This window comes from Cydia strobilella, chromosome 5 (assembly GCF_947568885.1).
Source record: "Cydia strobilella chromosome 5, ilCydStro3.1, whole genome shotgun sequence".
Lineage (NCBI taxonomy): Eukaryota > Metazoa > Arthropoda > Insecta > Lepidoptera > Tortricidae > Cydia > Cydia strobilella.
The window spans coordinates 15,316,198-15,342,032 of record NC_086045.1 but is presented as its reverse complement, the minus strand read 5'-3'; the positions used below and the strand labels follow the sequence as shown (position 1 = coordinate 15,342,032).

Below are 25,835 nucleotides of genomic sequence, written 5' to 3'. Positions count from 1 at the left end.
GCAATGAAGTCGAGTCGAGTCGAGCCGGGCCGGGCGCCGGGCGGGAGAAACCTGCGTGCGGGCCTCAAGGGCCCCGCCCCTTGCCCCGCTCCCCGCCGATCATATGTTCGGCGCGCCGGCGCGCAGCGACCGCTCACTGCGACTCGGGCACCCGCCGTCGTCGCAACGTCACGAGCTCTACGTACACGTACACGCCCGCGCAGGATCAGCTGTCGCGACTGATACGCACCACGCACCGCACGGCGAAGCCCTGTAATAAGCCGCAGTGCGGTGTGCCATGGAGCTGCTTTGTGCGGAACGCGTGAGCCCGAGCACCGAGGGCGCAGCGGCGCCGGCGCCGGGCCCGCGGGCCGCTGTGCCGGACCCGGTGCTGCTGCGGCGCCGCGTGCTCGACAACTTGTTGCGCACGGAGGAGCGCTACGCTGTCACCACCAACTACTTCGGCACCGTGCAGACGGAGATCACGCCTCACATGCGTCGCCTCGTCGCCGAGTGGATGTTAGAGGTGAGCGCGACGACCATGCCGTACCCACACCCCGTTCGCCATCTTGTCGCGCTCGCCGGCCACGTGTGTTCCCGGCGGTGCCGGCGGCACCAGTGGCCCTCGTATGCCCTCGCCACTGTCTGCCCCCGGCCGCCGTCTCCGACCTTCGAAACCCCAAGCCCTCATCGACGATCATGTGTTCTATTTCCAGCTGCAGCTCTGTGACATTATGGTAAAGATAGCACGTCCATCTATTGAGAAGTAAATTTTGTGACATTGTTTACACGATCAGCTGATTATTGTTATTGTAGCTGTGATAGAATCTTATTAGAATATCTGAATATTTTTCGTCGTTTCTACTTGGAATTTGTAACGTTTTGGTTTTAATTTAACGTTATATGAATAGGTAGGAATAATTGCAGTCGGTAATATCTGCGCGAGGGGCCCCGCGCGGCGCTGACATTCTATTTGAATAATCAGCTGATTTTGACACGCACGCACACAGCCGGACGCGCTTTTATCATTTACGCGCATTATATAAACACAGTTGCTATTTAGCGTACAATACAAGCGCGAGACGGGTCAGTGGCCTCGAATGACGTGAATTTAATTTATTTTAGCCCTTAATTTGTATGCATCAGCGTGCTAGCTAATTAAATGTTGTTTTAAGCCCGTCACGGATTAGTTAAAAGAGCCAGTGGTAATTAAATTGGAAGTGTAGTGTATGAGGCTCGGAGTCTGACGAGCAAAAGCAACGAGTCGTGTAGTTTGATGGGGAAGGCAGTCAGCTGTGAAGCGGCCACGTGGTCGCGCGGCGCGACGTTGGCGATGACGTCACGGAGTGCGATGCGCTGCGCCGGCGCCGCCCGCGTCGTGTCTTGTCTACACAATAAGGTTATACCCCATTTCATATATAATTTACCTATTCGATTATACCATGGCGGGATTCTACTGGAGACTGTCATTAGGCGTAAACAATACTAGTAGTGACAACAAAAGATACCCGGCATACTTTTTTGCGGCGTCGTGTCTTACATGTAACTTTCCAGTCTTGACTCTTGATCCTTTTGTGTTATTATTTGACAGTGCAAACTGTCTTTACAACTTTTTTTTATTGAGTTTTTAACCTTTAACATAAATATTTATATATAATACCCGACATTAAATACTTCACTGTAGGGTCTGTAGGTAGCACACGCTGACTTTGAGGAGCAGAATAGGTTGGTATTTATACCAACCTATGTATGTATTTTTAAATCGATGTCTTCGTAAAAAACCGGACAAGTGCGAGTCGGACTCGCCCACCGAGGGTTCCGTACTTTTTAGTATTTGTTGTTATAGCGGAAACAGAAATACTTACATCATCTGTGAAAATTTCAGTTGTCTAGCTATCACGGTTCATGAGATACAGCCTGGTGACAGACAGACGGATAGTGGTTAGTAATAGGGTCCCGTTTTTACTCATTGGGTACGAAACCCTAAAAAACGTAAAATCACTCATCGTCGTTACATCAAAAATTTTGCCTGCCAGTGAAAACGAATATAGGTAGTATGTACTAGGTACTTGGGTGTTATTAAATATGTAAATATAAGTATCGATGGAATCTGAATTAAAATCAGGTCTATTTGTATTACTTTCGAACACTAGAACATAATACAGAGGTCACTGGCCTTAGGTATTATGTCATACTTACCCTACCTACTTGCTCAAAAGTTTGGCACTGGCATGGCACTGTGTGTGGGCACACATCGGTTATCAAAATCGGTACCTACCTAGTTATAAAATGGAAAATGTTTGTTACAATATTTGCTTAAACATAGGCATTATTTATTTCATCACATGGACTCGATTTCGATATGTATGTTAACAAGTGGTGCATTCCAATTCCAACAATTTACATTTTAATTATAAAGAAAACATTCTCACGTCTCTTTTGAAGCACACATGTAGTTGAGCTTGGGTAGCCTAGATTGGAATCCTCGTGAGGTAACTATCGTCGCGGAAATAAATTCACTTTTGAACCTGTATTGCATTGAAGTAGTTTACCAACCACCACACAACCAATAGAGGTGACCAACGTTTTGTTTATTAGTTGGAATATGGCAAATGTATTTCCAAGAACGATGCCTCAAGAAGAATCAGCTGACGATCTCGAGCGTGGGACAGTCAGTCAGCTGTGACACGTATGTCTAAAACGTCTTGGTGACAGCACGTTACCGCCCGGCGGCGTTCGTTGTTCCTATTGGTCCGTGAACGTGGCGAGCCGAGCTCTACGGTGAACCACTGTATCTTGACCCCGTCCGTTATCTATCGTCCGTATCTTATGTTTGTTCGCTTGAATCTTCGACTTAGCGAGTACTTTGGTTAGCGGTTGAAATTTGAAATGTCCACCTCCGGACGGGCGCCTCGCGTTACACCGTGCGAAACTATGCGGGCACGATCTCGGCTCTCATGACACTCGCTTCATTAATTAAACGTTTGTCATCCGCTTTCGCTTTCCCTGCTTTTCATTTCACAAACCCCAGTCAATCTCTCCATAAAACCAATTCCCACCGCCCGAGTACACGCTACTTTCCTGTGGGAACTGACTGTAATTGAAATAAATACTTCAACGGTTATTAGATAATGATGTAAGATTCCGTTTTACCATAAACCTTAATGTTATTTCTCATAGGAATCTTAGAAGCCACAAGGGGTTCTACATTGAATAGTTTCATTCATCGTTAACACCGATAAGGAGTAGGTATAGGTATGTATAATATATGTACATTGTAGGTGAAATGTTCAACTCGATTTTATCGCTACGCGTATTTCTATTTGAAATATAGGTTATCAGGAATTCCGTATGATAAACAAGGAGCTCGGGTTGTTGCTACTTCCTTCCAATGAAGTCGTCGGTAGCCTAGAAGTTGCTTTTGGTATGTATACATGCTGGCCTAAATATACGTTTACAATTATTACTATTACTTACATGTCTTTACAAAATGTCGTTAAAAATTAAAACTATGTACAGTTATTTAACAGAAATGAAACGTATTATCTTCAAAATCTTCTAACGTATTTTGGACCAGCCTGTAAGTAGAATAAAGTTATTGCTATCGTGTTGTGAATTTTCAGATATTCTAACAGGGCCACGTTCTAACAAATCCTTTGTTTTCAGGTATGTGAAGACCAAGGCTGCCAAGAGGAGGTGTTCCCCCTAGCGGTGTCGTACCTGGATCGCTTTCTGAGCATTTGCCCAGTGGGGAAGAGCCAAGTGCAACTCCTGGGCACGGCGTGTCTCCTGCTGGCGTCGAAGCTGCGCGAGCCCGGCTCACGCTGCCTGCCCGCCGACCTGCTGGTCTTCTACACCGCCAACAGCATCACCCTCGCCGACCTATGCGTGAGTCTTTTAAATTTTTATCGGCTGATGGGTTTCGGCCTTCAAGGATCACTAAGTTTTTCATAGGTATGTCCACTTCAAAATCTATGCATTTGAGTAGAAACATTGGTCAGTTCGCCGGTAAATAACAAAGTCAAAGAGTCATAAAACGTTGAATTCGTGTCGGGACGCAGTGTTTTGGACTTGCACTTAATTTTTTGAAGCGCTTTTCTTGTATCATTCGTTACAATGCTCATTCCATTTGCAGTTATTGAATACATAATGAAGTAATGAGAAGACAATTAACTTTCTTCTGTGGAAACAGCTGATCTCGTTAGTCATACGGTGCCGCTTTTTGCCGTGCTCACGCGCGCTGATTTGCTCGGGCGAGGCAACTAGCACGAGACTTTCGTGTCGCTCGCGCTGTTTTCTGAGCCATATACCGTTCGAACATCCGCGAGAGATTGGAATTTATGATTTCTGAAGGTTCATGTACAAGGTGAACCTTCCATTCCATTCCATTTGGATACAATTCATACCTATACTTATTATTCATAATACTTAGCTTAAAATTCTCACTTTACATGGACTATCGTCAGTCAGTTCCCAATTATATTTTTTTGTTTGCTAAAATACACGCCAGGCATTACTTTCATTATTTTTGGTTTCACAGGTTGTGACCTCCAAGATAGGATGAGACATGACGTTGTTAAAATTGGCTACATTTTACACAATTATGTACAAACAATGAGCGTTCAGTTGTGATTTGGCATCTCGTTTCATCAAGTTTATATACCGAAGTAAAGGGGTTGTTCCTACATGTCTGTGTTATTATGTTTACAATGTTTGTATTTAGCGATAAGTAGGTAGCTAAAAACAGCTCCCAGCTCTCAAAACTAACTTCGTATTCCATTATAGAATAATATATAATAATAATAGAATAAATCCTGAATCGTGGGTACACTTTTTCTACACGCCTAATCGCCTTCTAACATAGGTACAAACGAGATGATACGTGGGAATTCCTCGCAATCTTCAAATCTGACTAGTGTGCCCTTTATCTCAGAATACGTATACGAATACGTAGTCCTAGGCACAAGGCATATCATATCTAAGATTAAGAAAATTTGATATCTAAGTGAAATGTATAAATGTAACTGCGTCTAATAAATAATGTAATGACCGTCATTCTAGGTACCTATCCATTTCTAGGGTTCCGTACCCAAAGGGTAAAAACGGGACCCTATTACTAAGACTCCGCTGTCCGTCTGTCTGTCACCAGGCTATATTTCACGAACCGTGATGCTAGGAAGTTGAAATTTTCACAGATGATGTATTTCTGTTGCCGCTATAACAGCAAATACTAAAAACAAAATAAAATAATTATCTAAGTGGGGCTCCCATAAAACAAACGTGATTTTTTAGCCGTTTTTTGCGCAAGTAGGTACGGCAAGTAAGATACAGATTATTGGCATAAGTACGTAGAGTATTAATATGTTTAGGTAGTTTAGGTGTTTGTTTATTCTTCATAGCTAGGTAGGTACAACTTTATAAAATAGTAGTTCGAATGCGCTTCATGACACGGAGCTCTTTCTATTTCCATTGCGGACATTTTCCCACTACATAGTTACTCCCACGACAAGTCATTTTAGTCAGAAATAAACTTATAAGAATCTTACTATTACAGATGCTTATGCTAGGTAGGTAGGTTACTATATAGGTACATCTAGGTTGGGGTTTATCTGCACCTTAGATTTAGTTCAAACCGTTAACTGAGCTCGATGTGCAGTAAGGTAAGGCGGTTTAAAATAGTTGTTAATTGTTATGTAAGTTGTATCGTTGTAATTGTTTCGCGAAGTAAACAGACCAACACCAGTATTACATGAAAACGGTAAGGGACATTAGAAGGTCAGACAGTGCTCAAAGCGTCTAACTACACTACACAGACACTGACGTACATACCTGTAGGCAATTGAATATCGGGAGTAAAGCTGTCATAATATTAATATGGTAGGTCTGTCTGTACATACGTAGGCAGGTACCTGCCCGGTACCCAGTTTTATGGTAGATAGGTACCTAGATCGAATTATGATGGACGATGGGCTCTCAGAAATGGTGACATAGCAAAATTATGATTGAGCTTCGACGTCAGTCACAACAACACTACAATATTATTATATGGCGTCAATATGAGGTTGATAAAAAAAATATTGCAGTTTTTTAAACAAGTAGTAGTAGTAGTAGTAAATCACTTTATTGTACAAAACAAAAATTGATAACATGAAATTCATATAAATTTAGTTACAGCTTTTACAGATAATCATTGTCTGTTAAATATAATGTTGTTACCTATGCGCAGTCTAAGGATGTTGCAATAAAAATCGCTAGCAACTACCACATGTTACATGTTTTTGTCAGTGATTTTAGGAGTATATAATTAGGTAGTTCAGTTTGCTTAATATATTCGTTATTGTGTGAGTAGGTATTCGACGCCGGCGCCGGTGCATTCTGCGCACCACCCGCGGGGCCCCGCCGCGCCGTCCCGTAGATAATGAGCGAGGCAGCGAGGCCTCTCCGTCATGCATGGCGACCCGTTTTACCTACAAGTGCACAAAGTGCATTCCACATGCAACGCTCGAGACAATGACGGAAGCGTTACTTACTGGGTTTACGGCATTCCTTTACGTGTGAATACTGAGATTAATAGACACAACAGTTAAATGTGGGACAATTTTATGTTTCTAAGAACGTTTTTATGTTATGTTTTTAATATAACATAGCCTACTCATCACTTATAAACTGTTTAGTTTAGCCTTAACCTAACCTTAGCGTAACCTTATAGTATCATAGTTTTGCTTTTAGCTTTTAGGTAGTCACTAAGGAAGAGCGGTGTTCCTTAACACAAGTATTTATATACTTAAAAAGGGACACCAACCTGTGTTTTGTTAAAAACGCTTGTTACTGAATAAATCATTTTTCATTTTCATTTTTTTTTAAGAACAAAATTTGTAAACATTTTCACACGCACTTTCCATGTTAGGTCATTGTTTGGAGTTAAGTATTGTTAAGACAATACGAGTAATTATGGATTGTTTTTTGTTCTATTAATTTAAGAATAATCGATGAGGGTGGTAGGTGGTAGAGAAGGAATGGAGGCTGTATGTGGATTATTGTGGATAGGGTTACCAGATGTCAGGAATTTTCGCCTTTTGTCAGGAATACGGACGGAACACGAAAATGTCAGGATTTTTTTGAATTAATAGACTTTTTTATAAAGTACCTTTTTATTTTCTTAAATCAATCCAAAAGAATGTAAAAAAAGGATAAATGAGATCCACTCAAGTTTCTTTATATTTTCTTTCTATTCACAAATCTTTACTTAGACATACATGCATAAATGTTTTAAAAATCGAAATCATGTCTTATATTCGCATTTACAAAGATAAGATATAATAAGAAGTAGGTATCCTCTGCCTCTGTGATAAAATGGAAGCACAATGGGTATCGAAATGCGGCATGAGGGCTGGGTCGTTATTGCCGTCGCCGTCGATGAGCTCATCGCTTTCATCAGCTAGTATTGTGCGACCTGGAGATGTATAACACCTGTGTTTTTAGCGACATGATGCGTGTAGTGTAGTGGCTGGGCCGAGGCGGACGGCGGGGGGCGATGGGAAGGCAGGGCGCGGCGGACAGTGTCCCCTGTTCTCGGAAGCCGAACGAGCCCCGCGTTTCAATCAGACCAATTACAGACTAAGCACGCCGCATATTTTTTCTCACGCCACGACCGCCTTGACCTTGCCGAATGCCATATCGTGAAGCGCGAAATCTTGTATGGAAAATGTGACCGTTTAGTTTGATAGTTTTCTCCATTTAATTATTTTGATCATTTATACCGATACCTAATCTACTTATTTAAGATACTTTTAATTGTGTTATTACTCCTTCCTAATATTAGCCCACATATAAAACGTAATCATGTCACAAAATTATGAACGCATTACGATTTCGTGATAATTTCATAACAATTTCCGTGTGCAATCCCTATCAACAAAGTTTAAAACCGCCGATAAAAACATTTTTGCTAACATTGCGATAAATATTAGATAAATATCGAAATGCAATGGAATATTTGCAATGAAAAGTATTTATGAAACTTCTGTTGTAAAGTACATACACTTACATATTTTTATCCTTATTAGTAAGAAGACGTTCAAGTTTAAATAAGGAACCAACTCGTAGCGGTCACGTAGCAGAGCTACGAAACTCGTAGACGTTCAGTCAGAACCGATTAAAAAGTATCTACGATTTTTTTTTTTGCTCAGATAATTATGTTGGTGCCACGTTAATGCTATGTATGGTGGGGCCACACTAACAGAAAACGCCGCGTTAGGCGTTAATAATCGCGTTAATTCGACGTTTTTCATACGGCCACACTGGGATTCTTGCGATAATCAACGGCGTTTCCCGTTAGTGTGGCCCCGGCATTAGAGAGAGATTATACTGAACTGTTATTAAAATATGATCCCAATCGTGCCAGTTATTAGTTAGTGCCAGCGTGACACACTAGTAGAAAAATTCAATGAATATTATTTATTAAGTTAAGACATGTAAAATACTTGCTACCGTTTAAATATAATCAAAGTTTAGAGTGTAAACCGTCCCGCCGCTGTATTTCTTACTTGTCCCTGGCCCGGTCTGGCCTGCCTTGTCTTCAGGAGGCGTAACGGTACAGTCTCGATAGTTGTTTAATAAACTAATGTTTACAACGACCCATCCGAGTGTAACGAATATTAAACACCTGTTTTATTGACGACGAGAAATCAGCTTTGTAACACTCAGTTATGAAAATCTAAACCTTCCCCCCTGCGGTTGTGTTGAATTATGTATCTGTAATACTTCTGTAATAAAATAATTGCAAGTGATTTTTAATCATTTACAATTCTTTTAAGTACATATAACGATTGCGATTGTGGAAAAGGCAGCAAATCCGGTTGTTCGCAGACCGAACGAAATGTAAGCAAAAAGGGTGCATACTTCGGCACTCGACGCTACGCAACTTAACGACCTATACCCAACCCGGTCAAAACGATGAATTTAATACTCGTACACTTCTCGCTTGGAATGTTCTAACGAGGTTCTAACTGTTCATGGCGAGACAATAAACGTCAAATTACAGTGTCTCACTCATACTCTATACGAATATGAATTCCGTGCTACTAGGTCTACCGGCAAACACTAGAGTATGCCCGCAAACGTTATCGGCGTCGGGTTCCAGTTCCGAAGAAATCCGTGCCACGGCGTTCCTTTTATCTTTCTCGGTCGATTCTGATAAACTAAGGTGTTTGTATGGGACCTACTCCTTGCAATATCGAATTAACAACAACGGCACGGTTGGAAACACGTAGCAGGTACCTACAATGAATGCTTACAGTGCAATCGGTAAGAGAAACTATTGATAAAGAAAAAGCGTTTGAATATGTATGTGGCTAGTGCTTGTTCTTGCCTTTACAAACGATGCGTAGAAATTAAGCTCGCGGCTTGAGTTCAAGTAAACTGGCTCAACTGTTTGCAGATCTCACGCAAGAACCCAAGTAACACAACAAGCATTATAACAAATCACTCGAAGCAGTCTAAGCCTTATTTACAACTTAAGATCTATATAAACTCGTATAAGGGTTCACCCAGCATCTTAACGCTTTATATTGGCATTTCAAAACTATTATGATGCTTAACACTGTATAACAGTTGTATATTAGCATATCAAAAAGCTTTTGAAAAAGCCTCTAGTTTTAGTGCAGCACACTGCAGCGCAATTGTATAGCTTTCAGCTGTTCTTAGTGCCTTTAGATCTACAATAGCATTATAAAAATGAAAAATGAAAATGAAAAGTAGTAAATAAATGCTAAATGCTGTTAAAAAGCGCTGGTGGCCTAGCGGTAAGAGCGTGCGACTTGCAATCCGAAGGTCGCAGGTTCAAACCCTGGCTCGTACCAATGAGCTTTTTGGAACTTATGTACGAAATATCATTTGATATTTACCTACCAGTCGCTTTTTGGTGAAGGAAAACATCGTGAGGAAACCGGACTAATCCCAACAAGGCCTAGTTTCCCCTCTGGGTTGGAAGGTCAGATGGCAGTCGCTTTAGTAAAAACTAGTGCCTACGACAATTCTTGGGATTAGTTGCCAAGCGGCCCAGGCTCCCATGAGCCGTGGCAAAATGCCGGGACAACGCGAGGAAGATGATGCTGTTTAATAGCATTAATAGGAACCTTTATAAATCCTCTATATAGCTTTCAGCTGTTTTTAGTGCTTTAGGGTTTACAATGGCATTTTAATCTATATATATAAACGTAAAAGTCCTGACTGACTCACTTAAATCAACGCACAGCCCAAACCGTTGGACCTAGAGAGCTGAATTTTTCACAATAGGTAGTTTTTATAACGTTAGTATCCACTAAGAAGGGGTTTTTCAAAATTCATCCCCTAAGGTGGTGAAAAAGGGGTTGAAAGTTTGTATGGAGATCATAAATTTTTTTGAGTGCGGGACTTGAAACTTCGTATAAAGGCATGTTATTAAAATACAAGAAAAGTGATTTCAGCGTTTTTAAAAATTCATCCCCTAAATGGGTTAAAAAAGGGTTGAAAGTTTGAATCCATTACAAATACTTTGAAACTTCGTAGAAAGGCATAATAGCCGACTACGACTAAGGGGGTTAAAAAGGGGATGAAAGTTTGTCTTGGGGTTCAAATTTTATAATATAAATGTTTATTAATTATAATAAAAAAACAAGAATACTCATTTCAGCGATTTTAAAAATTCATCCCCCAAGGTGGTAAAAATGGAGTTGAAAGTTTGTATGGAGATCAAATATTTGTTTGAGTGCGGGACTTGAATCTTTGTATAAAGGCATATTATTAGAATACAAGAAAAGTAATTTAAGCGTTTTTAAATATTCATCCCTAAAAGGGTTAAAAAAGGGTTGAAATCTATCACAAATGCTTTGAAACTTCTAAGAAAGGCATTGTATAAGATGCCAAAAAGTTATTTCAACGTTCTTAAAAATTCAACCCCTAAAGGGGTAAAAAGTATGGGTATGGGTATGTAAGTTTATATGTGGTACAAATTTTCTTTTAAGCTAGGAACTTGAAACTTGGTAAAAAGGGCATTATATTAAAATAGACGAAAACTGATTACTTACACCGTTTTTGAAAAGTTTGTATTACTAATAGTTTCGGAAGCGATTTTTTTTTTCAATAGTGGACTTGTAAATCTTCTAAGAGGGTCGAGAGGGATTATATTCGGGAACATTTTTTTTTTGTTAGGGTCTTGAAACTTTGTAGTTTGTGAAAGACAAATTTCATGCGTTGTATAATTATTAACAAATGATTAACCGTCCCTTACTGATATCTTTTGCTGCATAATGTTCTATATTATGCTTATGTAGAATATATCACCAACCACCAACATACAAATCCACGCGTACGAAGTCGCGGGCAACAGCTAGTTAATTAATAAATTTAATCATGCCGAATGATGCTTAAAGGGGCCCACTAACTATCAGTCCGCCGGACCATATCGGCCTGTCAGTTAGAACAAAAATTTGACAGTTCCGAACAACTGACAGGCTGATACCGTCCGGCGGACTGATAGTCAGTGGGCCCCTTTACAGCATAAACATTAACCATTATAATGCACTGTCGATCCTTTATACAGCTTTGAGCTGTTTTGGGTGCCTTTTGTTGTATAATAGCACTTTCAAGTGCTAAGTAAATGTCTAGTACTGTTGAAAAGCATAAATGTGAACTATTGTAATGCTAGCACTTTTAAAAATCAACTGAGTTCTTTTGTACAGCCAACAGCACTACTGTGGTTCATCCAAAGTCTTCTCTCTGCCTTATGGCTCAATAATTGTTCTCGTGTGAGTATTAATATAGCTGGCGGCATTAATAAACTCTTTAAAAGGGTCACCGACATGTTCTAGACCGACACCATTTTGAAACTAGGTCATAACCAAAAAATATTATATATCTATATTGTTATATTGATAAAACTTAATATCATAATACCCAACCAAACCTATCCTGTTAATTATTCAACAATCTTTCTATATCAGGAATACACAATAGTTTTGTTTATTCCACACATATTTACAGTAAAGTACCATTGGCAGTAATATAAGATCCCACCAAAAACATTTCATGTAAAGTGTTGCCAAGACTAGGCGCATAAAGCTTTTACACTCAAAAGCTATCAGATCCCGTAGTAGGTACCAAGACTTTTACTCTGTATTGGCAGTAATATAAGATTTGACGGCATGAAACAACAAAAGGGTCAAAAACTTATTTAATATTACAGATTTTATTTTAACAAATATGGTTCACTTCTCACTTTATCATTTACTCAGTTTTCATCAACCTTTTTTGTCACGAGGCAAACTAATCATATTATAACATTTGTACCGTGGCATTATGGATGTTTTTGCAATAATGCAGGGTTTATTTAAGTTCTAACTGTGAACACTTCAATCAAGCCTTTACTACATTTTAATGCTAGTCTAATGCTTTTGTAATGCAATTAACAACTTGTATAATATTGGTTAATGAAATTGTATATAGATTATTTTTATGTTTTAGAATGAATTGCTTATTTATTTCTTAGTATTTAGGTATTTATTATTAATCGTATAATTTTTGATTTTGACATTGTATTCCTGTGTTTTATTGAAAATAAACAATACAACATAAGACGTACGTTAATATAAGTTATTAACAACTTTCTTAACAAATGCATTGCTAATATGATGCTTCTGTAATGCGATTGGCAACTATGTTGACCGCGTTAACGATTTTGTAGTGCGATTGGCAACTTCATTGACCGTAATAATGCTTTTTTAATGCGAATGGCAACTTCATTAACCATAATAATGCTAATATAGTGCGCCTGTAATGCCATTAAGTATATAACTATTGTGCGCCTTTGTAGGATCTAAAGCCGTATAATTGGTGCCCAAATAAGCATTATAGTAGTGTATAAATGTTTATAATGCTATACTGTAGAACTTAAAATGCGAAAACGATACAAAAATGCTGTAAATCGGCCATTTTACCTACTGCTTTTGTGTGTTACTTGGGACGCCTTTTCAGTTCAAACAAAATTCAAAGCTTAAACTTAACTGCAACTACTAGCAAAATATTATTAAATCTTCTCTGTCTTTATGTAAACGTATAGTTTTCGCATGTTCCATTGGCTTATTGTTTCCCACGAGTGTACCGAATTGGCTCGCTCGGAGGGCGAGGGAGGCAGGATTGGAACCAGTCGCATTCCATTCGGCGGCCTTCTTGTCTGAGCCTGCGCCCGCGCGCCGTCGCGCTGCTATCTCATCTTGGGCCCTCATGCCTCATGATAAACATACCCATGTAATCATGTGTTGGTATTCTCTAAATCTAAGGCTCGTATTGGCAGGGGTACCACGGTGCCCTCAGATTTCATATCAAGTAAATTCATTTCAAACACAGGAACACATAACTTGTTTGAAAAGTTGAAACATTACATACTACAGGTTACTGGACCTCTTGATTCATAATACCAGCGTAAAAACCGTTCCATGAAATATTATAAATATTCACATGGACATGTAACGAAAGTACATATAAAAATGTTGATTTGCAGCAAGTTAAAAACGGCAACTACATTCTCACTTATACTTATGCTTACTACCTGTTAAATTGGCCTTTTACTACTGCCAAAGATAGATATAACTCCGTAATAGATGGATACAGTCTAAGGAAAAAACGTGCCTCGAAAATCACGAAAATTTGATTTTCGATCAGATGGCGCCACTAGCTTTGGCCTACTCTCGTATAGAGGGCGTTGACGGTTTCGTTAGTTATTTATAATTTTAACGCATATAAACATGGGTATGTTCTTTCACTGATCATATAAATATCATATAAATCATATAAGAATAATTAATACAAATAAAAAAAATCATTTATCCATATTTGCAGCCAAATAACACTAGACCCTACTAATAGTGTTGTTCCTGCCGGTGAGTAAGGTTGCCAGAGCTTGAGGGAGAGGAGTGTTAGGGTCGGCAACGCGCATGTAACTCCTCTGGAATTGCAGGCGTACATAGCCTACGGAGACTGGTTCACATCAGGCGGGCCGTATGCTTGTTTGCCACCGACGTAGTATTTTTTTTATACTTTTTTACCGTATTATTATAAATCTTCATTTTTAGTTTTAAAGTATGTCGATAGATGGCAGTGAATTTACAGTGGTTAAAAATTTACAATGACAGTACCGCTCTATCTTATTATATCCTCTTTGCTACTGCTCTTTTGTATAATTGAACAATTCGATGCTAAATATGTTCAACAGTAATAAAATTTCGTCGATACCAGTCTGACAACATCTACCCAACAAGCGAACATCTACCCTGAGGGTAGGAAAAATGAAAATGTTGTGGTGAAGACGGTTGCAGTGTCGGCACTCGGAGTGCACTCAAGAGATAGGGACAAAGATAATATAATATGTATTACCATACCATCAGGGTAATGCCGCTCAATGCCTTTATAACGAATTAACAATGTTTGAAAGTCAAGTATTTTATTGCACTCATGTTGTTATACAGATGATAATGTTTTCAATAGGAGCTTCAAACATGAACTCTGTAAGGGCATCGCATCAATTATTATTTGCTAAACTTAAAAATTAAAATTAAAGCTAACACCAATATTGTTAAATACATTTAATTTGTGTGTGTATGTGTCTGTGTTAGTGAATATATGTGTTTTATGTTAGTGTTTTGTCATCTAAATATTCCGATATAGAATAATAGGCTTTACTTATTAAAAATTGTTATAGTTTACTAATAAAATGTCTTTCTTTGGTTTCGCTTTTTAAATTTTCTGGCAAGTTATTATACTTATATTTTTATGGACAACTAAGGGACCGGAGAAATAGAGTTTTAGACGAGAGGCTGGGAGTATTAGTCTTTGTTTGTGTCTCATTTCATATCTTAATCTCTTCACGTAAGTCATCCTTGCAAAGCAAGTCACTTTGCAGGAATTCGCTGATGTTGGATCTTTACGTAAGATTTAATTCGGAGTGCATGTCACGTTTTTCTCGCTCGCGGTAACTTTAATATGCAGCATTTAGAACTGAACTCTCGATTGATATATATATATATATATATATCATTACCTATATATTTCACCGTGTTAAATTTTCCTTCTATATTGACCCAGGCGATATAAATTGACTATTTTGCCACGGTGCCTGGTAGTGGCCTATTCGGAAAATTCCGTAGTTTAGTCTCAAGAGTTACGCGACACCAAGCTCATTGTTCAAATCAAGCTCGCTGCCACACCGTTGGATGAAATTGAATAAAGCATGGGAACCGAGTGAGGAATTTCACAATGACCATCAATAAGGGCGTATGTGCTATGAAAATTGGAATAAATATGGGACTTTTCGATTTGCCGCTGAGGGATTAAGTGGACCGTCGGTAAGGGCTGTTTGCATAGCTTGCTTTATTGGCTGTAACGTTCTCACAAGTACTCGCGCCTTCACGCTTATCCCGCCTGCACTACATTCTCTAATGAACACCCGTCAGGGCTCGCGCGTTTACGACCCGGGATCAACTCGGGTTTACCCTAAACGTATGGCAGTATCAGAATTCGACGTTTCATTATTTGCGAAGATTTATTTACGATCCGCAGAACCGCTGTTGCAAACGGCTTTGCATTCTGCAATAACAATAGGTATATGTATGTTAATACGAGCGTAGAAGACTTGCTAGCGAGCAGACGTACCTATAAAGCGCTCCGGTCTGCGGTGAATGCTTTATGGACACATTGTTCCGAAAACCTTATCTGGCCCCGCGAGGCTCAATTTTTCCATTTCGTGGTCGACCCGCATAACGGCCATGGGCTCAACCGCCACTCCAAAAAATAGACTTAGTCCAGCAACAAAGAAACAATACTTAAAGACAACCATTTTATGCGAAATCTTCGTTTACAACCGTAGACAAGACGAATATACAATGTAGTTAGTTCTTTACTGACAAACGTTCTCATTTCAAATTCCTGTGATGAAACTCATTCATTCACAAATCTCTCTATTAAGATCTAATAAGGCCTATGCCGTAGCCCATGACAAACGACTCACGACTCTAAAGTGAGAGGCAGGCGACCCGCAATGCTCTGCGAGTGGAACGCTGTCGAGTGCCGCAGCGCCGACCCCGTCGATTGAGTTAAGTAAACATCGAGTATTATCTGTCAACGGACATGCATCGCTTACATGTATGCGTGTATGTGTAAATGAAATAATCAAGTTATTCATAACTTGAACCATTCAGATAACGCAGCTAGGGGTATCACTAGAATTGTAAAGTTTGTTATTAATTTAATTAATCTAAGGTAACCTTTAACTAGAAGATACTATTATTACATTTGAAATAGAGAAAGAATTAGTTTGTGTTTCCTACAATCATTGGCTTCTTCATCAAATGCACATAAGTCAAATAATATGTGCAAATACTAGTAGGTTTAGGTTCAGGAAGTAAGACTTAAGTGTACGATACTTTTATTAGATGGGACATAACAAAGCTATTCTACCTACAGCTCGTTCCGGGAAGCTAAGCGAACTCGCCGTGTTTACGATTATACGACGGATGTGGCAGGAATGCCATTTTATTGTTTGAACAGCCACCGCTTTCGGCTTTTTAAGGGTTTTATTTTTATTACTCTTATTTTACTTGCCTAACAAAGATTCGGGTTGACAGCTTTGAAACGGTTTAATCGACACTTGTTGCAGTTTGTTATTTATTACGACTACGACCATCATGAACGCAGTTTTTTTCCTAGAACACCATGATAAGCTTAGTGATTTCCTCCAAGAAGACGTTTGAAGGGACACCTTATATATCGGAATCGTGTCTTTGTCAACAGAGTTGGGAGTTGCTCGTGTTGTCGAAGCTCAAATGGGACGTAGCCGGAGTGACGGCACACGACTTCCTGCCGCTACTGCTGTCGCGACTGCCACTGCGGGGGCTCGTCAACACCAACATGGTGCACCGGCACGCTCAAACCTTCATTGCGCTTGCTGCCAGAGGTTAGTTAGTATAGTACACCCTTCATTTAATACCAATGCTTAACGGATACCATCCAATTCACTATTCCATAAGTCTAGTAACGTGATCGTGACTCATCGCAATCAAATGAGATCACTTGGAAGCAGTCGTGGTTGTGCCGCACGGAATAGAAATTCGACCCGGACGTCCACGCCTAATTATTGGCATCTGGAGGTTTTGTTTGGAGGCAGACGGTAATTAGCATCGCGCGAGATACCACGTCACAAGTCACAAGTGTCACAACGTCGCGCCTCTTAGCCTTTGTCGACACTTAGCGTCACATGTCACTGAACTTTGAGAATTTTTTACTTGTAGGCATCAAATAAAACGCAATATTATATTAACGTACAACAAGCTTTTGTAAGTGGATTTAACATGTGAAGATGAATATCAATATTTCATTTATGGCATTAACACTGAATGCTGGCGAGAAACTGTATCATGATAACGCACTGAGTTTCTAACGTAGAACTAAACGGTTAAGGAGTTTTGAAGCCCAATACTTGATTCCAGTGGAAGTAATTACAGTTTAATAGATGTAAGAGTTGTAGGGGTTGTTTGTTTGGTGGGGCCGTGGGGCGCTGAGGCGGGAGACAGGCGGTGGCGGTGTGTGTGGCTCGCGAGTGTGGTGCGCCGGCGCCTCCCACGCTGCTCGCCAGAGCGCATTCCAGCACGCCTCGGGCTCCCCTCTCACCCCCACCTTGCCCCCTCGGCCCTCATGGGATCATATGTTTTTGTGCAACGGTTTTTGTTGTTCGCCGCCGACGTCGTGTTGTTTTTGTTCAAAAAGTTCACGCTCCAGCTATTTTATTTTACTACCTCATCTCGGGTATCATCTCTCGGACGTTATTTCTACTTATAGAACAGAACTCAAGCTCTTTGATTAAACATTTCTCAGCAGTAACTATTCCGTTTACAGAATTATTGCCATAATAAAGTTTCCCGTGGGCGACTCCAGTTGCGGTATGACATTTATGAATTATGAACGAGGGCCGAGGTGAGGAATTTATTTTATAAATTATAATGTCACACTAGTTTTATTATTATTATGAGAGTGCATCTCGAACAATACAGCTACCCTCGAGCGGCCTGCTATAATCGCGCGCATAGTTCGCGGCGTTTGCACATCAGGCGCGGGCGACCGAGAGAGCACGCATTATGTATCATTATTTGAATGGCACAATTTACTCTGGAATCATAACTCGTCTGGATATTAAATTTGTAATGGGTTATTTTAAAGACCGTACCTACATTATGCGTTTCGATGTGGCGGCGACGAAAGCTTGTTTTATTTTAAGTTAGGTACCTGCCTAATTATACTTTTTGGTTCGTCGTTGGACTGATATAGGGAAATCGTATTGAGACGGGTCAATTAGATCTGTAAGGTGTGCTGGTCGGTGGACGTTATCTACGGGCGGGTCGCACGGCGCGGCGCGGCGGGCCGGCCGGGGGCCCGCGCGGGTGCTGTTCCGGTGCGAGTGCGGGCACGTGCACTAGGCAGCGACGCCGGCGTCGCCCGCGCCTCGTCGCCGCGCGGCGTGGCCTCGGCAGAGCGTTCACCTCGCGAATAGTCGAGTCGAGCGCGAGCCCGCACCTCTTCTATGGCCACATCCATTCCATGTTCAAGGGCAAAGCGACGATTATGTCACCACTGATGGCTCGGCTCGAGCCACTTGCGGTTTCTTGCCGTATTCAATTTTCTGGGAATATTAAAGTCCGACATAAATGATCGACGTGAATGCTGGCTGCGTTAAATTTAACATTAGGTATGCTTCGGCGAGCAGTTGATCCGAACATAAGCATTCGTGTGCTACCAACGCGCGTCGCCAAAATACAAATTGTATAAAAGCTCATATTAAACTTCCTCGGGACTTCCTCTACGATGCGAGGCTAATGCGCTACGGCACTAATAAGGAAGATACGACGTACGATCGGGGCATCCGCCACGTGTGGGTTCCGGCCGTTCGGTCTGACGCGATGCAATAACCATAACCATACTAGGGCACATAGGATCTAAGCGGGATAATAATTTTAAGTTAATGTGGTTAGTGTGCTGCGAGGATTAAATGCAGAGATGTGAGCTATTTGGTCTCGTTGTAGTAACCGGTCACCATGCCGGCCGCCGGCGCGGGCGCTGGCGAGGCGGTAGGGCTGTCGCTGTTTGATTAACATCAGATTATGCAAATGCCTCGAGTGAGCGGTCGCTCTCGTTATTTCATCTTTTTTCGCTCGGTTTCTGCCTCCCTTTATCTCGGGAATGCCGACATGCAAAAAAAATAATTAAAATAAATCTTTTAAATGAGCTGAAAGAGTGTTCGATATCCCTACGGTCGGAATAATGGAGTCTACTTAATGATGAATGGGGCCCTTGAAGGTTCGCTTATTGTGAGCGTCCTCGAGCTTTGGCCATTTGTGGTTTCAAGCGGCTTTCAATGCTGATCTTATGAGGCGTGGGAACGGGTTCATTTAAATTAGGTTCTTATTCTCACCCACATAACATGGATGCAGAGAGGGTAGATGTTTCTAAGACTCAATATCTTGATGATACGAGCCACAATGTACCTACTATGCCCTCGCAGGGCTCATATTTACCTACTTACATCAACTTGAATGCGAATAAAAATGTTTCTCATCATTACTCCCTGGCAGTCACTAAGTAGGTACCTAGGTACTAAAAGCATAATGATCTGACAGGAATAGGAAGAAACAAGATTGTGAAAAATTAATGAGTGTGAAGAATAACGCATGTAATTATAAAATTCAGCTGTGTGGAATTCATATTGTGCAGAATCGCGAATAGGAAGAAAAAATAATGGCATAAACATCGAATAATCCTTTATATAGTCAATTATATTTGGAACTGGGGTAGTTTGTACCCAGGTACCCTCCTAATCGATCGGTTCTTTGTGTTTTCCTGCAGATCATATCAGTGAGTAGTTTACCTACGCAACTTAACGTTATAATATAACTTATAAACAGCAATTAGTTTAACCAGCCCTACTGGGCTATGATCTACTGATCATTACTGGCTTTAAATAGATATGACGTTGCAAATGAGAAACTAAATTTAATGCAAAGAATTACGAATAGTCATGGTTCAATCGGTTTACCGCACTATTCACTGGCTAATCCGTACCTACAATATTTTGTTTAATCAGCCGCTGGGTGTTTGATAAAAGTATTCGCACACCGTGACACCCATCGTAGATATCAATTAAGTCTGTATTATTCTACATACATGTGATCACTGGAGCACATCGGCATAAAGAAACAAGGTATAAATTATAAAAGCTTGGCCGGTAAATGCCAACATGTAGACCAAACTTTAATTAGATCGCATTACGTAAGGAACATTAAAGCGGTGGCCAGTTTTATTTGCATTTCACGTCAATTATCACACTGCCGCTCCATAATACTCGAGACAGTCGAGAAGTCCAGACCTAAAATGGCTGAGGAGTATATACGTATAATGGTTTCGCCAAAGTATGTCCGTGAGAAATATTCGAGTGAATCGGTCTCGGGCGAGGCTGTGGAATGTGGCTGAAGGCGGGTGCCGGCTCCTTTGAGTCCTCCGAGAGGGACCGACGACCGCGCGAGGGAGAAAGCGCCATTTCTTCACCGGACCCACGAGTTTGAGCCGGCTTTCATCGAGGCTTCAATTTTCATGGAGCTAATTGAAGAGATGATATGAAATGTATTATGATTTTATAGGCTCATTATGTACATACCTTAGTAGTCTTAGTACCTTTAATATTTGGTGACATTTCAATTTGGTACTGTAATATGAATGCCTTACGACATTTTATACTCCAGAATAGGTACTGCTTATCATATTAGGAATATGAACAGGAATAACTTAATCTCATACAGGAAAATGTTCGCAATGTTTCGCATCCGGAACAAACATACAGACATATCGAACACAGTTCGGTAAATCGCCATCTAATACCATCAAAGCTAGGTATGCAATCGTTTCAGCTGAAAATTATAAAATGTATTAGGAGTACGATTATTTTCGTTTGTAGGTATTTATAATTATTAATTAGCCTCTTGAAACCCAGAAGCATTTGTTTTGTAATTTATTGAATTTAGAAACCTTAGTTACTCAATAAAAGTTCAGCATATTATTGTGAAATATAACCTACAAAAATGTATACGAGAGGTTATAAGGTTAGTAAACATGCTAAATATCGAATCCAGACAGTGCTCGGTAAATCGGTCCTCTTAGCAGTACTCATCTGATAATCTTAATGTTTTCTTTTAATGTCGTTCAACGAGCTGGATACCCTCCCTACACCCTTTTTTTAACGAGTATATAGAAGTACAATGATGTTTTTTGTTGTTTCAGATTACGAGTTCATGTTGTACTCGGCGAGCACGCTGGCGGCGTGCAGCATCGCCGCGGCGCTGCGCGGGCTCAGCCTGGACGGACATCTGCCGCGCCTGCACGACCTTACGGGCATCGACTTGGTAAGTTACCACCAGCCACAGCCACATTCATATGCCATATATACCTTCTGGTATTGTGTACATTTTTATAAATATCACAAATCTTTTCCTTTTAATGAACACTACCTATATGTATAATAGAGCTTAAGTGCTTCCAAAGATCCGCCAGCCAAACTAACAAAATAAACGGAATGAGACCAGTCTAACCATGTCTCTCATTGCAGGACTGCCTACACACGTGTCTCGAACAAATAGAGGAGATGGTGCAGCACATGATAGAAGAACGCCCGGTCTCGGCCCCAAACGGGCAGAGCAGGGAGGCGGCGGGGTGGACCCCCCCGCCCTCCCAAGACAAGGCGCATAGCAACGCCGCCACCCCCACCGACGTCAGAGACGTTCACTTCTAACGCCGTAATGATAATCATACAGTTCGCTTAAAAGGTGCAAGTACGAAAATACTTTAAACTAAACCTATAGTTATTAGGGTGCATAGTGATCGAGGACTGATACCAAGACTGACAACCACATGTCTACACGTAGGCACGCGCCTAACTTACTATAAGTATAGTACATGTATAGAGTAAGTTTAAGATAAGTGTGCCCTGCGAGCTACTCGTTGGCCTCCTAGCTTCGCCAGGCGTGAGGCGCAGCACTCAGTGAGTTTACTTTATAAAATAAACGCATCTTACAGTTTTAGTAAATATTGTTCTTGAAATTACAATCTACCTCTTATTATTTAAGACAAAAGTTTCAGTTTCGTTTGGCCGTAAGCTGTAATAACATTTTATAAAGCACGGTACACGCTTACTACATTTTCATGCTGTTTGCATGGGACCAAAGCATCATTTTGTTTTAAAAATGATCTGATATATGTAACATAGAATGACTGTTATGTTTAATCATAATAGTATAGTCATACATATTCCATATTCGAAGGGTTGATTACGATGAGAAGTATGAGAACAGTGTCCACATTAAGTGAATTCCGTAAAGTTGATAAACCTGTTATGTATCGCGATAGCGGATATCCATCAAATTCTACTTATATCGGGGGAAGGCAATAAAATACGCTTTTATATTTTGTAAAAACTAATGTTACGTTCATTAATTTTATCATATTTATATACTATAGGCACTACATATAAACAAATTCATAGGTCGGTAGTAGTTGATTTGAAGGATACTGTGTGTTGGGGACTTGTATGGATGTCTCGAGGGAGGAGGCGCGCGCACGCGCACGCAAGGGCTGTATTTTTGTTTCCGCTCTCTCAAAGATTCTCTTAAAGACTAATTCTCTATGTAGGCAAATAATATCTTGTTCCTCTTGTAAGAATAACAGTGATGTTTAGCTTTTAATTAGGTACGCCGCGGTAAGGTATCAACAACTGTAGGTTTAATTTTAAAATTTAATGTGATAGTGTCGAAAGATGATTGAACTTCATATCATAGTCACTTCAAGTCATAATATGTAAACTTAGAGGTACTTTTTGTTGGATAAATTAAGAAAATAGATAAAAAAATGTGATTTATTAAAATATCCTTGATAGAAATTTGTAATTTACCTAGATTAAGTGTGTAATAGGTAGCACATACTAATGTTTGTTACGTTCCTATGTAATGTTACGCATGCAATAGTCTAATTCCACCATTATGTACTTAATATTTCATAACCAAAACTACAATAAGTCAAATCCAAGCCCACATTACTATTATTTCATAATTGTGATATTATACCTACCTTGTTATTGACATTACTATTAAGTTTTTAGGTTTTCTGTTCGTATTTCTATTTCGGATTCTGAATAATAGCTACCTACCTAGTTGTATATAATTGAAAGATATGTTCCTGCATTGGACCCGTTCGCTAACTTGACTTGAATGTTGAAGATAACTTTTAATTATAAATGAAAATGAAATTTAAAAATAATGTTAAGTGTACATATTGCTTGGATATAATTACACTTAGCATTTAAGTATCCAAGTAAGCGAACGGAAGATAAAAGTATCTAAGGAAAAATTATACCATCACGCTCCGCGATTGTTATGCCATTTAGGGTCCAAGCTAAATTGGTTGTTCCATACTTACGCTATGGATTGTCCAATTTAGTTAGAACCCTAAATGGCATAACATTGACGGAGCGTGATGGTACAATTTCCCTATTGTTTTTTATACTACAGCTGAGACTGTGATGAATGGAATTCAAATTCGTTTATTTAAAACACTCCTAATGGATTTGCGATCACCAAATGTCCGAAAATTCCATTTCCAAGCTACGAACTTTGCACCGTAGTAAAGAAAAAAAATGTGCTCAGTAGATTAACATAGATTAAGTGAACAATCGGTCCAGTGTCTTCCATGATATTACTGAAGAATCAGACAACAGGCTGCCGACGACGTGAGTCGCTGTCAGCGATGCAAGTCTGTTTCTTCACTATATAGATTTATAAATAGGTACCTACAGCGGTAAATAGATTAGGCCATTTATTAATGTAGATATTTTAGTTATGTAAATAAGTAGATTGTTTTTATAAAATTATGCTGTAAGCATGTGGTGCCATAGTAACACTTCTAATAAGTATTGTATAAAATATTAGCACTAATAATTCTATTACCTACTTATAAAATGTATCGGCAATGTCCGCGTTCCGTTATATTCAGTACGCACTTTAGAATTCAATTTATTTTCTATAGAAAGTATTTCAGTTGACATGAATGAAAGTATACATTTTATTATTTAGTTTATATCGTGTATAAACAAAGTTATGTGGGAAAATAATACGCATTACATAGATAGTCTTATTGAATGCTTGGGGCTTTGGGCTAGCTTCAAATATTTTAAGAAATGTTATTACATTGACATGAAATGTAAGAGAAAAATATATTTTAAGTGTAAGTAAGTAAGTAAGAATATTATTTAAGTGTAAGTTCCAAATAAGTTATGTTTTGTATGATTTATGGAATCGTATAGTATGAATTTTCTCAAATGATGTTTACGCCTAAGACGCTAATCTGTTAACTTTTGTGCGAGCGTTCAGCTTCCGTTTTGAGCGCGTGTCAAAGCAACAATCTCGTTTAAAAAACTGCTATATCGTATTGGTTTTAAGGTACAAATCTCTGTAATAATATGAGCGCTCGCCTTCATTGAGGTGGTCGATCGTCCTACATTACCAAAACATGTTAGATGTACACTCAGCGTCAAATACTTTGTAGCAACCAAAGTAGTCAAATAGTTCGGTACACCCTATATTTAGTATGGTGTAACGAACTATTTGGCCACTGACTGCTACAGAGTATTGAAAATCAGTGCACATAGACTTGAACCTTAAAACCACTACTATACAGTTGCTTTTTAAAGGAGATTGTTGCTTTGACGCGTGGCTTATAAGGGAGCTAACCGCTCGCGCAAAATAAAAAAAAAATAAAAAAAAGAGAAAATTCATACTATATACATTGACGAATAATCGTAATCTTAAAGATATATGGCAAATGAGCGCCGAAGCCGTGATTGTAAATTAGTTTAGTAGGTAGGTAGTTTATATTGTCTGAACGTTCTGACAAGGTACCTATACTGAAATGTAAATAAAAACAATAAATATACATTTACAAAATTATAATTGATGTGTTTTTTTGGTTCTAAATATTCTTAGACACCCCACACTAAGCGTCTCCCGAGCGTTGGCATATGGTTCCTGCTCGACGCAACCTTGGCGCAACTGCGCAGCGACAGCGACACTGTTTTCCTCAGCGCTGACTAGACGACGACGCTCAAAGGACCCTGCTGTGGGGTCTCTCTTAATGAGTACCTAATATAAATATGTATATAGCGTCAAGCCGCCCAAAGGCATATAAAATGCCTTCTCCACTTTAACGAAATTTAAATGATATTCGATTGGAAATGACAATTTAAACATTTAACTGACCAATAAACACATGACACCAAGAATAAATTTAATCCCACCAAAAACACCATATTGCTATAGTAAGAAAAAAAAACAATCCCCCTCTCCCTTTTTTCATTAGCGGGCGCCATTTTCAAAATTTATATAGCCTATGTGGGATGTGGTTGAATTCGTCAGAATTGTGGTAGTGACATAGACAATATAAATTTTGAAAATGGCGCCCACTAATGAAAAAACCGGCCAAGTGCGAGTCGGACTCGCCCACCGAGGGTTCCGTACTTTTTAGTATTTTTTGTTATAGCGGCAACAGAAATACATCATCTGTGAAAATTTAAACTGTCTAGCTATCACGGTTCATGAGATACAGCCTGGTGACAGACAGACGGACAGCGGAGTCTTAGTAATAGGGTCCCGTTTTTACCCTTTGGGTACGGAACCCTAAAAAGGGAGGGGGGGGGGGGTTGTTTTTTTCTTACTATAGCAATATGGGTACCAAATGAAAGC

General features: G+C 39.7%; 1 protein-coding gene across 1 annotated transcript; it reads left to right on the top strand.

Annotated features, from left to right (window-relative positions):
- Nucleotides 1-51: 51 nt before the first annotated feature.
- LOC134741453 (G1/S-specific cyclin-D3) lies at nucleotides 52-24,309 on the top strand. Its single transcript, XM_063674234.1, has 5 exons — nucleotides 52-505; nucleotides 3,646-3,867; nucleotides 16,801-16,963; nucleotides 21,331-21,452; nucleotides 21,656-24,309. The coding sequence occupies exons 1-5, from the start codon at nucleotides 278-280 to the stop codon at nucleotides 21,836-21,838; spliced, it is 918 nt and encodes a 305-aa protein (XP_063530304.1). The 5' UTR covers nucleotides 52-277; the 3' UTR covers nucleotides 21,839-24,309.
- The last annotated feature ends 1,526 nt before the right edge of the window (nucleotides 24,310-25,835 follow it).